Here is a 13,207-nt window from a genome sequence, read left to right as displayed (position 1 = left end):
TACTGGTGTACTATGAGAACAAAGTTTATTTTTTAATACTAGTTACTTTCCCACTAGGCTTCACTTCTTCTCTTGCCTTTTATTTTCTTATTAACACATGTAAATTATACAAAATAATAAGTTTCACCATTACATTTTATACATGTTACTTGAATCATATTCAGCTCCTCTTGCCAATTCTTGTTCTCCTTCTCCTCTCACTAGTTTCTTTCTTCTTCCCAAATCATCCTCCTTCTACTTTAATGGTGTTTTTTTTTGTTTACATTCTACATTTCAGAAAATCATGTAACGTCTCTAAGTCTGACATATTGCTTCTGCATTTAAATAACCAATTCCATCCATTTTCTTCAACACAGTTTTGTTCTTTTTATAGATGAATGCAACTCCGTTGTATGTATGTATAAATGTATGTATGTATATGTATATATATATATCATCTTTATTCATTCATCTTGGCTGTTGTGAACTGTGCTGCATATATGGGGAGGTATTTCTTTTGTATGCTGTTTTTGATGATTTGGAGTACATATCATTTGTAGAGCTAGATCAATATAGTAGCCATTTTTAATTTTCTGAGGAACTTTCATGCTGATTTTCATAGTGTCTGCACTAATTCATATTCCCATCAATAGCAGGAGGGTCCATTCTTTTCTCTCATTTTCCAGCAGTTATTGGATTTCATCTCTTAATGATTATCATACTGATTGTGGTGAGATAAAATTTCAGAGTGGTTTTGTATGGCATTTTTCTGATAGCTAAGGATGGTGAATAATTTTTCATCTACTTATTGGTCATTTAGATCTTTTTCTTTTGAAGTGTCTGTTCAGTTCTCTTTTATTGATTGGGTTATTCTCATGTTATTTCTTAATTCTTTAGATATTCTAGATATAAATCTCCTATCAGATAATTAGCTGGCAGAGATTTTCTTTCATTCTCTGCGTTGTGTCTTCATTCTGGTAATTTTTTCCTTTGAAGTACAGAGGCTTTTTAATTGAATTTAATTCCATTTGTCAGTTCCAGCTTTTATTTCCTGAGCCATTCGAGTCCTAGTCACAAAATCTTTGTCTGTGCCTATTTCTTCAAGTAGTTTCATGAAGTTTCCTAGTAGTAGTTTAAAAGTGTCAGGCCTTCAATCCATTTTGAATTGATTTTTGTACAGGGTGAGAGACAGGGACCTAATTTTTGTCTTTTATTTGTGAATACTGGTTTTCTGAAAGAGGCTGTCTTCAGTGCATGTGTTTGGCACCTTTGGCAAGGATCAGAGGGCTGTTGGTAGGTGGGTTTATTTATTGGTCTTCTAGTCTATTTCTTTAGTTTATGTCTGTTTGGGGATCTGTATTGTTAGGGGCTACACTGGGAGACAAGCTTTCAACATAGAAACCTTTGGGAACCCACTCAAGCCATACCCAGAATATAACACCAGCCCTTGTATGATATCATGGTTCTGGCAGTTTTTGTGTATGGGTCTTAGGATCAGGCATACCTGCATAAGATCCATTTCTTCAAAACCTCCTAAGTGTTCATTTATTATTGGACAGTGCTTGACTTCCTTTTGATTCTGAGAGTATTCTCAAAGGATAGGTGAACCTGAGTTTCTACAAATCATGTGGCTATGAACATTCTATGCAGATTTGTGCATGAATGTAAGTTGGGATTACTCTTTTTATCCTTTCTAGGAGAAACCCTGAGGAACATCATGTTTCAAGAAGTTTTTCTTTTTGGTCATAGCATTAATCTGTCTTCTGTTAGTCTTCCAATTTTTCTTTCCTTCTCTTTCTGTATGTTACTCTTTCTGTCTTTTTGTCACTCTTCTTGTATTTCTGAAAATCTTTATGTAAGTCGGTCTTTCTGAGTGTCTGTGTCTTTCTGTCACTCTTCCTGTCTTTCTGTATCTGTCTTCCTGTCTCTTTCTTTCTTTCTATAGGTCGTTTTGTATGTCTCATTTCCTGCCTGCAACCCTGTCCATCAGCTTTTCAGTCTGTCCCTCTGTCTTCTTATCCACCTTGTCTTTTTGTTTGTCTTATCTTTATAACTGTCCATTATTCCGTCTTTCTTATTGGCTTTCTTTATGTCTGCATTTGTATTTTTCTTGATCTCCATCTCTTTCTCTTTTTTCTGTCTTTCTTTCAATCTATATCTATCTTTCTGTCTCACTGTCTTTTGGGTTGGCTTTTTCTATGCTTCTTCCTGTTTATATGTCTTTCTGTTGATCTTTCTTCCTGTCTCTCCAGAAATCTCTTTGTCTTTCTATCTCTGTCTCCTTATCTTTTGGTTGCTCTTCCAGTCTTTCTGTATCTTCGTTTATATATTTGTATGTCAATCTGTCTGGTTATCACTGTCTTTGTCAGTTTGTCTTTCTATCACTGTATACCTATTTCTTTGTCTTTCTGTCCAACTGTCTTTATGTTTGGCTGTTTGTCTTTCAGTCTTTATGTCTTTAGCTCTGTCAGTCTTTCTGTCTCCCCCTATTCCTCTCTCTGTCTGTCCATCTTTATGTCTGTGTCTTTTTGTCTATCTGTCTATCTGTATTGTCTTACTGTGTGTATGTCTGTTTTTCAATCTGTGTTTCTTTCAATCTTTCTGTGTATTTTTTTATTTTTTATTGTGAAAATACTGTACAGAGGGGTTACAATTAGATGGGTAAGATAATGAGTACATTTCTTCTCAAGCATTGTAGCCTCCTCCTTTGTTTCCCCTTCCCATCCCTTCCCAGCCTCCTCCTGCCCCCCACCCAATCCTTCCCCTCCCCACCATCTTTCTATGTATTTTGATGTCTCTCTATCTATTCTTCTGTTGTTCTATCTTACTTTCAGTCTCTCAATCTTTTTGCCTTTGTCTTTCATCTCCTCTGTCAGTTTGTCTGTTATTGTCTCTGTTTCTGTTTGTATTTCTATCTGCCTATTTGTTTTCTTTCTCTCTCCCTTGATTTCTGCCTTTCGTTTGCTGTCTATTTTATCTTTCTGTCTGATTGCCTTTTTTGTCTATCTCTCAGTAGCTGTCTTTTTTATGTTTTTCTGTCTTTGTGTTTATTTCTTCCTTCCTGCCTGCTTTCCTTACTTTCTTCCTTCTTATCAGTCTCCCTGTCTTAATCTGTTGCTTTTTTGCCTCCTCTTTCTCTTTTTTTCTCTCTCTTTCTTTCTTTCATTCTTTCTTTCTTCCTTCCTTCCTTCTTTTCTTTCTTTCTTTCTTTCCTTCCTCTTTTGTCTTTCTGCTTAAAAATTCAAGAAAGTTATGGTATTTATTTTTTCTGTTACTTGTCCTGATCAAATGGTAAATAGTTGACAGCAAAGATCATTTTCATGAGGCTGCATGGTGTCATCCTATGAGGCTCAAAACATTACTGCCACCAACATCACAACCACCTTCTTGAACTGCTAATTACTGAAGAAATACATTCTGTCCTTGAGCTCTTGCAAGTTCTTTATACCATGAAACCAACAAAAGGATAAGGAAGTGATTCTTTTAGATGTGATTGAACTTGTTTACCAAGGAGAAATTATGTTTTAGTTTCATAGTAGAAGCATGAAGAACTTAGTAAACAAAACAGACAATTCTCTGGGATAATTGTCAGTAATTCTGTGTCTAGGTAGTAAATAATGAAAGGCAAGATTATTAAAGTTTCTGATCCCTCAGGAATTACTCCATGAGGTAAAGGACCTTGGCGAAGCCAGATGCAGTGGCTCTTATATGTAATGTTAGCTACTGAGGAGGCTGATATATAGATGAATACAACTTGAGGCCAAGCTGGACAACATGTTACTGAGATGATTACATAGGCAATAAACAGCTGTGTTTGGCAGCCTGGTTGCAGTCCATGACAGTAAAATGCAAGATGGGATTCAAAGAATAATGATAAAAATGATCTGGAAGTGTGGCTCAATTGGTAGTGTCTGCCTAGCAAGTATGATGAGATGATTCTTGCCTAAAGTTGAAAGCAATAAGGAATGGCTTATTATTCATATAAATATTAACTATAACCCTTTAGACAGATAAAGTAATGCAGATGATAGCAGTTATGTATTTTTCTCTTTTGCTTTTGCTGTTTGTACATTTCAACACTTTCTTCTATCTCTTAATTATTGTGATACTAAAATAGCAGTGGATTTTTTGTCTCACTTGAAACATAGATCTCATTGAATGTAACATTCAACTTGAACAGTGGCTGACTTTGAGGAATTATTGGTACTAGCCTAGGAATATTTAGATTGGATTACTGAGGGAAATGTTTATATCATTCTTTGGTGGAGGAGTAAGATGTTTGTAAGAAGATCAGTTATTTTGTTAGGTGAAAGTAGTAAATGAATTTATTGATGTGTGCTAGTTCAAACATTAATTAACGTGTCTCTCTGTGTGTGTGTGTGTGTGTGTGTGTGTGTGTGTGATGTTCTTAGGCAGGCACAATGGTGGACTGTGTTACCATGAAACCATTTTCTTGCAGGTTTAATATTCTGTTATATTCATTTTGATATTGGGTCTATATCATCCTTTTTCCACTGGCTACTTGATTTGCTCTGACATTTAGGCTGTGAGAAAGAGAGACTGAAAGTTTATTACAAGGGTTGTTAATCTGTTCCTTTCTTTATACCATCGCTACTTTCTCAACTATTATCTTTAAGTACATAGTTGTACAAAGGAGTTACCATTCAAGAAACTATCTTGGTCAATGTCATCCCTTTCATCTTTTTTTCCCACCCTCTCCAATTTTTTTTGTGCTAGAACTGGGACTTGAATTTATGGTCTCATGCTCTTGGTTGGCTTTCTTGCTCATGGTTTTCTACCACTTAAGCCACAACTCTAGTTGGGCTTTTTGCTGTTTATTTTGGAGATTAAGTCTCTAAGATTTTCTGCTAGGGCACACTTCTAACTGATCCAATCCTACATAGACAAATATTTCAACAAGCTAGTATATGTCTTTTAATTATTTTTATCTATTCATTTATTAGTAATTACAGCTTAAGAAAAATATATAGTATCTTTGCAATATACATATTTTGTGGTACATGATACACAGTTTACTTGTTAATGAAATCTGTCCCATCCTTATGATAAACATGTAGTATTTAATTTCTGAATAAAGTGTCATTTATTTTTGTTATTCCTCCCTTTTATGGTAGTTTTTGTACTTGTCCTAGGGCTTGAACTCAGCACCTAGGTGCTGTCTCTGAACATTTTTGCTCAAGACTAGAGATCTGTTACTTGATTCGTACCTCCACCTCCAGCTTTTTGATGGTTATTTGGAGATAAATGTATCATTGACTTTCCTGCATCGGCTGGATTCAAACTACAATCCTTAGATATCAGCCTCCTTAGTAGCTAGGATTACAGCTGTGAGCTACCCATTCCTGATTAATTTGGCTTTTTTCAAGACATAAAGTGACATAATAAACCTTATAAACATTTCCTATTTAGTATAGACTTTTTTGAGTGAAAGAACAAGTTATAGTGTAATGATCTGGTTCAGTGGATGATTTGAAGGTGTTGCAGAAAGAAGTTAATTATATGGTTTAGGTGAAAATGAATTTAGTGACTGAGAAGTACTATTTATTCCACAGAGGTAAAATGCTTCAGCAAAAGCACTCTCTGACATGAAGATCTGAAAACCAGATTCCTGTAACTGAAATTTCAGGTGATCCTCATCTTTGTAAGTGAACGTGTGAATGAGAAAGTTGTCTATAGGCAGATAGGAAAGTTCTATTAGGAAAGTTCTATTTCCTTATTCCACATGGTTCACACCTGAGCCACTGATTGAGAAGATATGGAACTGAACTACATGCTTTAAATGTTTCTTTTATATGTGTAGGTGTTCAGTACTGAGGTTGAACACAGCACCTTGCACACTTGCTCAGATTTTACACTCATGGCTGACACTCTAGTACTTGAACCATTTTTTCACTCTGGCTTTTTTGCTTGTTAATTGAAGAATCACTTGGACTTTTCTGCACAGGCTGGTTATGAAACCTGATCTATAGATCCTAGCTTCCAGAGAAGTTAGAATTACAGGTATGAGGCTCTTGTACCTAACTCTAATTTATATTTTTCTCTCCTTAACAGTTGATGCCATATGGAAGTAATAGTGCAATTGGGATTGAGTGACCACTGAGATCTCTTTCAGACTCAGAATATATTCCATTCATCTTGTAAAATACAATGCTAGAATTAGAATACATATCTGCATCTAAAGGAAATTCAAAATTGTTAGTCCTTCTATCTGCACTAATTCACTAACAAATTTTATAGAAAGCCTTTCCTCTAATGTATATTTTAGGGAGTTTCTGGATAGTCTGGTAATGTACAGTCATTTATTAAACTGAGGTAGCACTTCAAGTTTCTATGTCAGTGATTAAACTTTGACCTCTGAGAATGAATTTATGCTATCCACTTGCCACAAAAAACTGGTATCCACCATGATTTCTGTGATGACTTGACTATGTTGTCTGACCTTGGGAAGGTGAACATTTAACCTGGATGTAAGTAGAAGTGTGTATACTTGCATTAAAATGAGATCGTCTGAGTGTCTACTTTCACTGAGAATGTGTATATGTGAGAGTGGAGGGTGTAATTGGATATGTGGATCCACCTGTAGGAGCTGGTTACTCTTGTTGTAGGAAGATGACAGACATTACTGAGAGAAGATTGAAATGGTGAGTCACTACTTAGTCCATCTCCTTCCTTGTTTCTGGATCCTCAAATGACAATAGTAGGGTGACATATCTGTGATCTCAGATTCTTTAGAGAAGAGAGAATTCTTCTTGAGTAGAAGTTTGCAAACTTCAAAAGATATACACTTTTCCCTAAGAACTATCTTTAGGGCATCCATTAATAATGTATTTTTATTTTGAATACATCTACATACACAGGAAATTTTGGATAGGTAAATTTGAAACAAATGAATAATGAATTGTAATGAATATAATGGAAGTATGAAGTTTTCCTCCTGATCTTCTTAATATCATTTACACATCTCCTAGGTATTTCAATATACTTTAGACATTGCTGCACTAAGTGAACTTTTGATTGGTTACATTGCTAATGAAAGTCTATAGTGGCTCTCCATTCCTATAAGCATAAAATACATATTCTCTAATAAAAATTCTGGTCTCAGTGATTGAAATTTGGTTGCACTTTTTGTTGATATAATATTTATCATTTGAAGCTGGGTGCCGATGGCTCATGCTTGTAATCATAGCTACTCAAGAAGTTGAAATGTGAAGATCGGGGTTCAAATTCACCCCAGACAGGAAAGTAAGTGAGACTTATATCCAATTATCCACCAGAAAACTGGAAGTGACCCTGTGGCTCAAAGTGGTAGAATGCTGGCCTTGAGGGAAAAAGCTCAGGGATAGACCCAGGCCCTGAGTTCAAGTCCCACAACTAATAAAAATAATTATCATTTGAGCTAGGCTCCATAAAATACCAGTAGATTATATCAATCACAGGAGAAGGTATTGTAAGCAAGACATGAGATAAACATGAAATGCATCAGGCTGTTGCTTGTACAGCATGACATACATTGTACAATACAATTTCTTTGGTTGGTAGGAGTATACCTTAATGATTAAAAGTACAGTATAATAAATACCTGTTAAATAGGCATTTATTGACATCAGGGTTCATACAGTTCATAAAATTCTTCACACGTACCTTTATACAACTGAAACACCATAGGTTTGCTTACCCTGGAATCATCAGGGGTATAAGTCACTGCCCTAGGACTGTCTTCTTGTTCTATATCTTTGCAAGCCTTAGGGTGAAGTAGTGGACATGCTGATGAAAATCTGTTCTGTGGTAACCAGTTAGCTTCTTTCTATCTCTAATAAACAGAAATTGATCCCATGAAGAAATATGATGCCATGGAGACACTTTATATTTCAATTGTATAGATAATTGCCCGTTTGTGTCTCCTTACTCACACAGAAACTATGGAGGCTAAATTTGCTTCATTGCTTCATGTATTAATCTCTCTTCTTGGACAAAGCCCTATTATATAGTTAAATCCAGAACAATTAACAGCTAGCTCACATTATGGGGAGTTTAATATTCCCACTGATTGTTTTATATTTAAAATTACAAAATTTTCTTGGTTAAGGCTAGGTCTATTTTTATCTTGGCAATTGTTTTTGGCCTAAAATTGTCATAGTCACCTGCATAAGACCTCTTCATAGTTACAACAAAGTTAGTTATCCACTTTTGTTTTAGGCAAGTAAAGATTAAACATCTATCAGTCATTCTCTGGATGAAGGGCTCATTATCCAGGCTATAATTGTCTTCATGACATAGTCTAGAGCACCTATAGGTGTTATTTTTTGTTTTATGTTTGTTTTGTTTTTAAGGGATTTGTTTGTTTTTGTTTTTGCTTTGAAAAAGGTTCTCTTTATGTAGTGCATGCTGGCCTGAAATTTGCTATTTAGCCCAGGCTGTCCTTATATTCACTATCCTTCTACCTTAACCTCCAAAGTACTGGCATATTACAAGTATGCTGGATAGTATTACAAAGTTGAATAACCACATTCATATCAGTTTATGTGTTTTGCAAAGCTTGTGCTGGCTATTTACTTCAAGCTGATCATAATGTCATTGAAATAGAGCTTCAAAGTAGCATGCCATGTTTGGACATATTTTTGTCCTGATCAAGTGGTTTGCATGATTCATGGCATCCTGATTGCTACCATTTGCCCCATGAGACCATAACAGCTTTTGTTCTGGCTACAGATGGGCCAACTGAATCTCAGCCTCTCCCAGTCCTTTGATGGTATTTTAAGATCTCCCTGCCTTTGGGTGCATTTTACTACTTTGTTTGGGGTCATTTTACACTTTTAAGGGATGGTTTTGTGTGTGTGCGCGCGCGCACGCGTGTGTGTGTGTGTGTGTGTGTTGTCTGTATACCAGTATTGAGGCTCAAACTCAAGGCCTCTCTCACTTGGCTTTTTTGTTCAGGGTTCTATGACTTGAGCCACCCCTCTAGTTCTTGTTTTTTGCTGGTTAACAAACATAAATATTTAGTGGATTTGTCTACACAGGCTGGCTCCAAACTGTGATCCTCTGATCTCAGCCTCCCGAGTAGCTAAGATTATAGGTGTGAGCCTCTAGCACTGGGCTTTTTTGGTCATTTGTAAACAAAGAGAAATTGTGCCTGTCTCTTCCACAGGAATTAAGGATGCAGTTTTGTCCCCTACCTGGCAGGAGAGGGCACTGTTTAGGCAACTTCTCAGTGTCTATTCATGAACTCACTTCATGTTCAAAAGAAGTAACATTTACCTTTACTTTCTTCTATGACATGGGTAAACCAATTCTACTCTAGTTTCCATGTGTCCCCTTCCTTGGTGTATATTGACACTTTGTTATATCAATCCTTGCAGAAATCTATCTATATTTGGGAGGGCATAAAATTCCTAGATTATAACAAATGACCAAGAAGCTAGCATACCAATTTGCCATTCCACTGGAGGTAAAAGAATGTAAGATTCGATGCATCAGAACAAAAATGTTTCTTACAGAGCAACAAACAGGAGTATCAGCCTAGTAGCACCAGTTCATCTATTCCCAGGTTCTATTATATGACATGGCAAAAGCAGATGGTAACTACATATACTAGATTTCATCACAGTTGAGAAACTTGAACCAAAATTTAGTACCTTTATATAGCAAGTAGTTTGCCTCATGGAGTGTTTATAGAGCAGTCCTGCTGTGGTGACATGTCAAAATCAATGTTAATATCCCTAATTCCCATTCAAAGCCTCAGGATTCACTCCCAAATATGTTCTGAGAATTTGTGCCAGTATATTTGATCCAGGTTTTCCACTTTTTTGTTAATAAGTTCTTTCCTCCCAGAATAGAATCTTCCCTTTCCTGCTTCACCTATAATGATAGCTGGCTTTGCTAATTGGCTTGGAGGCAAAAAGAGCCTGAGGTTTGAGTGTGTCATCATGTGAGAGTCTCCTGTGTTGATAATGTATATTCTGGGTCACTTGATGTAAGAAAGTAACTCTTCTCCACTGTGTCAGAGGAGGAGGTACAAAGGCCTGTTTCAATGACCTATAAGAGTAAGGAGAATTTCTGATGGCTAAAACCTCAGGGTTTTTTTCCTTTTTTTCTTTTTTTTTAATTGTGAAAATACCGTACAGAGGGGTTACAATCACATGGGCAAGATAATGAGTACATTTCTTATCAAGCATTGTTGCCTCCTCCTTTGTTTCCCCTCCCCATCTCCCCCCTCTCTACCCCCCCAAAGTTGTCAAGTTCATTTTTTGACATAACAACTTGTACATCTCATTGTTGCAATGGGTCTACCTGTATTCCTATTTAAACGATTTGTTTTTCCCTTCCCCTCCACAAATTATACCAACATCAAATACAGTGAAAACAGGGGTTATACCGTGGGGGAGGGACATAGGTTCTTAAGTGCAAATATCTACATCCAAGTCATTGTGCATCTATTTTTCATGAAGTTCCTAATGTTTGCAATAGGACATTTATTTGCATCATCCAGTAGTATTTTGTAGTTCTACCTCATTTATGATTCACTCCTGGCCATGATTTTCAGAATTTATTTTTCTTTGGGTTGTAAGAGATGAGAATTTCTAAGCACTTTTGAAGAGGTTATCTAGATTTTACAATGGTCTTGAGCTGATCCAAGTCTGATTTTTATTTCATTTTATTTTTAACTTTTCCACTTTTATTCATTTTTATTGAAGTATAACACAGAAAAATTATCAAAGTATAAGTGCACAGTTTGGAAAATTTTCACAATGGGATACACTCATGTAACAGAACCAGAATGAGAAACAGAACACTGTCACAACTTATTCCAATATCCTCTCATTCTGACTTCAAATTGCCCACTCTCCCAAAGAGGAACATTAATTGGACTTCTAGCATCATACTTTAGTTTTGTCTGTTTTGAGCTTCCTATAAAAATGAGTTAAAATATATATAGTCTTTTGCAACTGACTTCTTTGCTTAACATATTTTTGCGTGTTCATGAATTTTTTGCCAGTCCTGAGGCTTGAACTCAGGGCCTAGGCTCTGTGTCTGAACTTCTTTTGCTCAAGGCTAGCACTCTACCACTTGAGCCACAGTGCCACTTCTGGCTTTTTTTCTTTTTGCTAATGTGGTGCTGGGAATCGAACCCAGGGCCTCACGCATGCAAGACAAGAGCTCTACCACTGAGCCATCTTCCCAGCCCCACTGCCAGCCTTTTCTGATTAGTTTTTGGAGAGAAGAGTCTCACGAACCTTCCTGCCTGGACTGGCTTTGAATCATGATGCTCAGATCTCAACCTCCTGAGTAGCTAGGATTACAGTTGTAAGCCACCAGTGCTCAGCTGTTCATGTACTTTTATGAGTAGTTTTATATTGTTCACTTTCATGGCCAGATGCAATTTCCCTATGTGATTATACCACATTTTAAGTAATCCTATCTTTCATGTATATTAGGGAAGCTTCAACTTTTTGGCTATTGTTAATACTGCCATGGACACTTTATACATATATCCTGGTACACATACATATTTATTTCCATTATGTAGTGATGTAGGAATAAAATTGCTTCATCATATAGTATGCATAAATTCATAAATGTTATACATTGCTGCATAAATATCCAATGTGGCTGTTCTTATTTTCACATCCAGTCCAAATGAGGAATGTTCAATCTAGTCCTCGCTTTCCAGAGCCTTTAATCATTAAAAATGCTGGGTTTTGTCCAAGGCTTTTTCTGCATTTATTGAAATGATCATATGATTCTTATCCTTGGTTCTATTGGTGTATTACATTTATTGAGTTACATATATTGAACCAATATTACATTCTTGGGATGAATACAACTTTATTATAGTATATGATTTTGTTATTAATTGTTGAAATCTGTTGGCATGTATTTTATTAAGGAATTTTCCATCTATGTTCACCAAAGAAATTGATCTATAGTTCTTTTTTATTGTTTAGTCCCTGTTTGCTTTTAGGAAAGTTGTTATGTTGGCTTCAAAAAATGAATTGATAATGATCTATCTCTTTCTATCTTATGGAATATTTTGAGGAGTATTTGTATTAGTTCTTCTTTAATGTTCTATAGCTGTCAGATATGAAATTTTCAGGACCTGCATTTTTAATGGGATGTTTTCTTATTGCCATTTCAATTTCATTACTTGTTATAGATCTGTTTAAATGGTGTATATTATATCTTCTTGACTCAGTTCTGACACATTGATATTTTTTAGGAATATATCCATTTCTACTAGAATTTTCTAGTTTGTTGGCATAAATGTTTGTAAAAATATTCCCCTACAAAATTCTGGGGAAAGTCTTAAATTTAGTCAGTATTCTATCTTTCTAGAGGTTTTGAGGTACTTTGTTTCTTGGCTTGCATATGCTGAAACATCCTTGTTTCTATTAAAGTACAGACAGACAGACAGACAGACAGACACACACACACACACACACTAAGAAAGATGTAACTGGAAGATCACTTTTAAGATTGTTCACTACTATAGTACTAGTGAGCAAGCTAGGAAGTGCAGTAGGGTTCTTTTATAGATTCATCTTGCTGTGGAGATTACATAACTCCTGTCAACATTTTTTTCTGAACGCACAGTTTGCACAGTAGACTATGTACCTGTGGAGCTCACTGAAGTTTTACTTTTCTCTTTCACTGAAAGCCTCACTAAGGTAGACTCTCTGCATGCCTTACTTAGTACTTGGTGTTAAATACCATTTGCTTTCCTTTACAAATGTAAAATTCAATATTATGGGGTGTTATTTGGTCTCTGTCTGTTTATGGCCATGCAACCTACCTCTCCCTGTAATTATGCACCTCAAGTTTGGTTTTGTTTTAAACTCATTGATACATGTGTTGGATGCTTCTGATCTTCTCCTATCCAATTGCTTTGCCTACTTAACAAATATTTCATGTCTTAATTCTTTACCTTTTCAAGATTATTTTTCTGTTCATGTTTCTATAGTTTGAATGTCTCCTACAAAACATGCTGAAATTTAAATGCTATTGTAACAAAATTAAGTTGTAGAACCTTAAAAGAAGTGTTTATCTTATGAGGGTTCTGTCCTCAGAAATGGATTAATGTCTTTATTATGGAAGTGGGGTACTTATCTTCAGTGTGGTTCCTGATAAAAAGGAATACATTTAAACATTTATAGATAAATCATATGAAATTCATATTGTTGGCCACTTTTCACATAATCAAATAGCCAATGAC

At 35.7% G+C, this 13,207-nt stretch overlaps 1 protein-coding gene across 1 annotated transcript in view; it reads right to left on the bottom strand.

The window, feature by feature from the left end:
- Nucleotides 1–13,207, bottom strand: part of LOC105992777 (chromosome unknown open reading frame, human CXorf57) — a 104,165-nt gene that overhangs the window by 71,407 nt on the left and 19,551 nt on the right. The window contains exon 3 of the mRNA XM_013025836.1: nt 7,642–7,741. Coding sequence (XP_012881290.1) covers nt 7,642–7,741 — 100 coding nt within the window. The remainder of the gene's footprint in view (nt 1–7,641; nt 7,742–13,207) is intronic.

This window comes from Dipodomys ordii, unplaced genomic scaffold (genome assembly GCF_000151885.1).
Source record: "Dipodomys ordii isolate 6190 unplaced genomic scaffold, Dord_2.0 Scaffold88, whole genome shotgun sequence".
Taxonomy (NCBI): domain Eukaryota; kingdom Metazoa; phylum Chordata; class Mammalia; order Rodentia; family Heteromyidae; genus Dipodomys; species Dipodomys ordii.
Note: the sequence above shows the minus strand (reverse complement) of the source record. Positions and strands in the feature narration are given on the sequence as shown.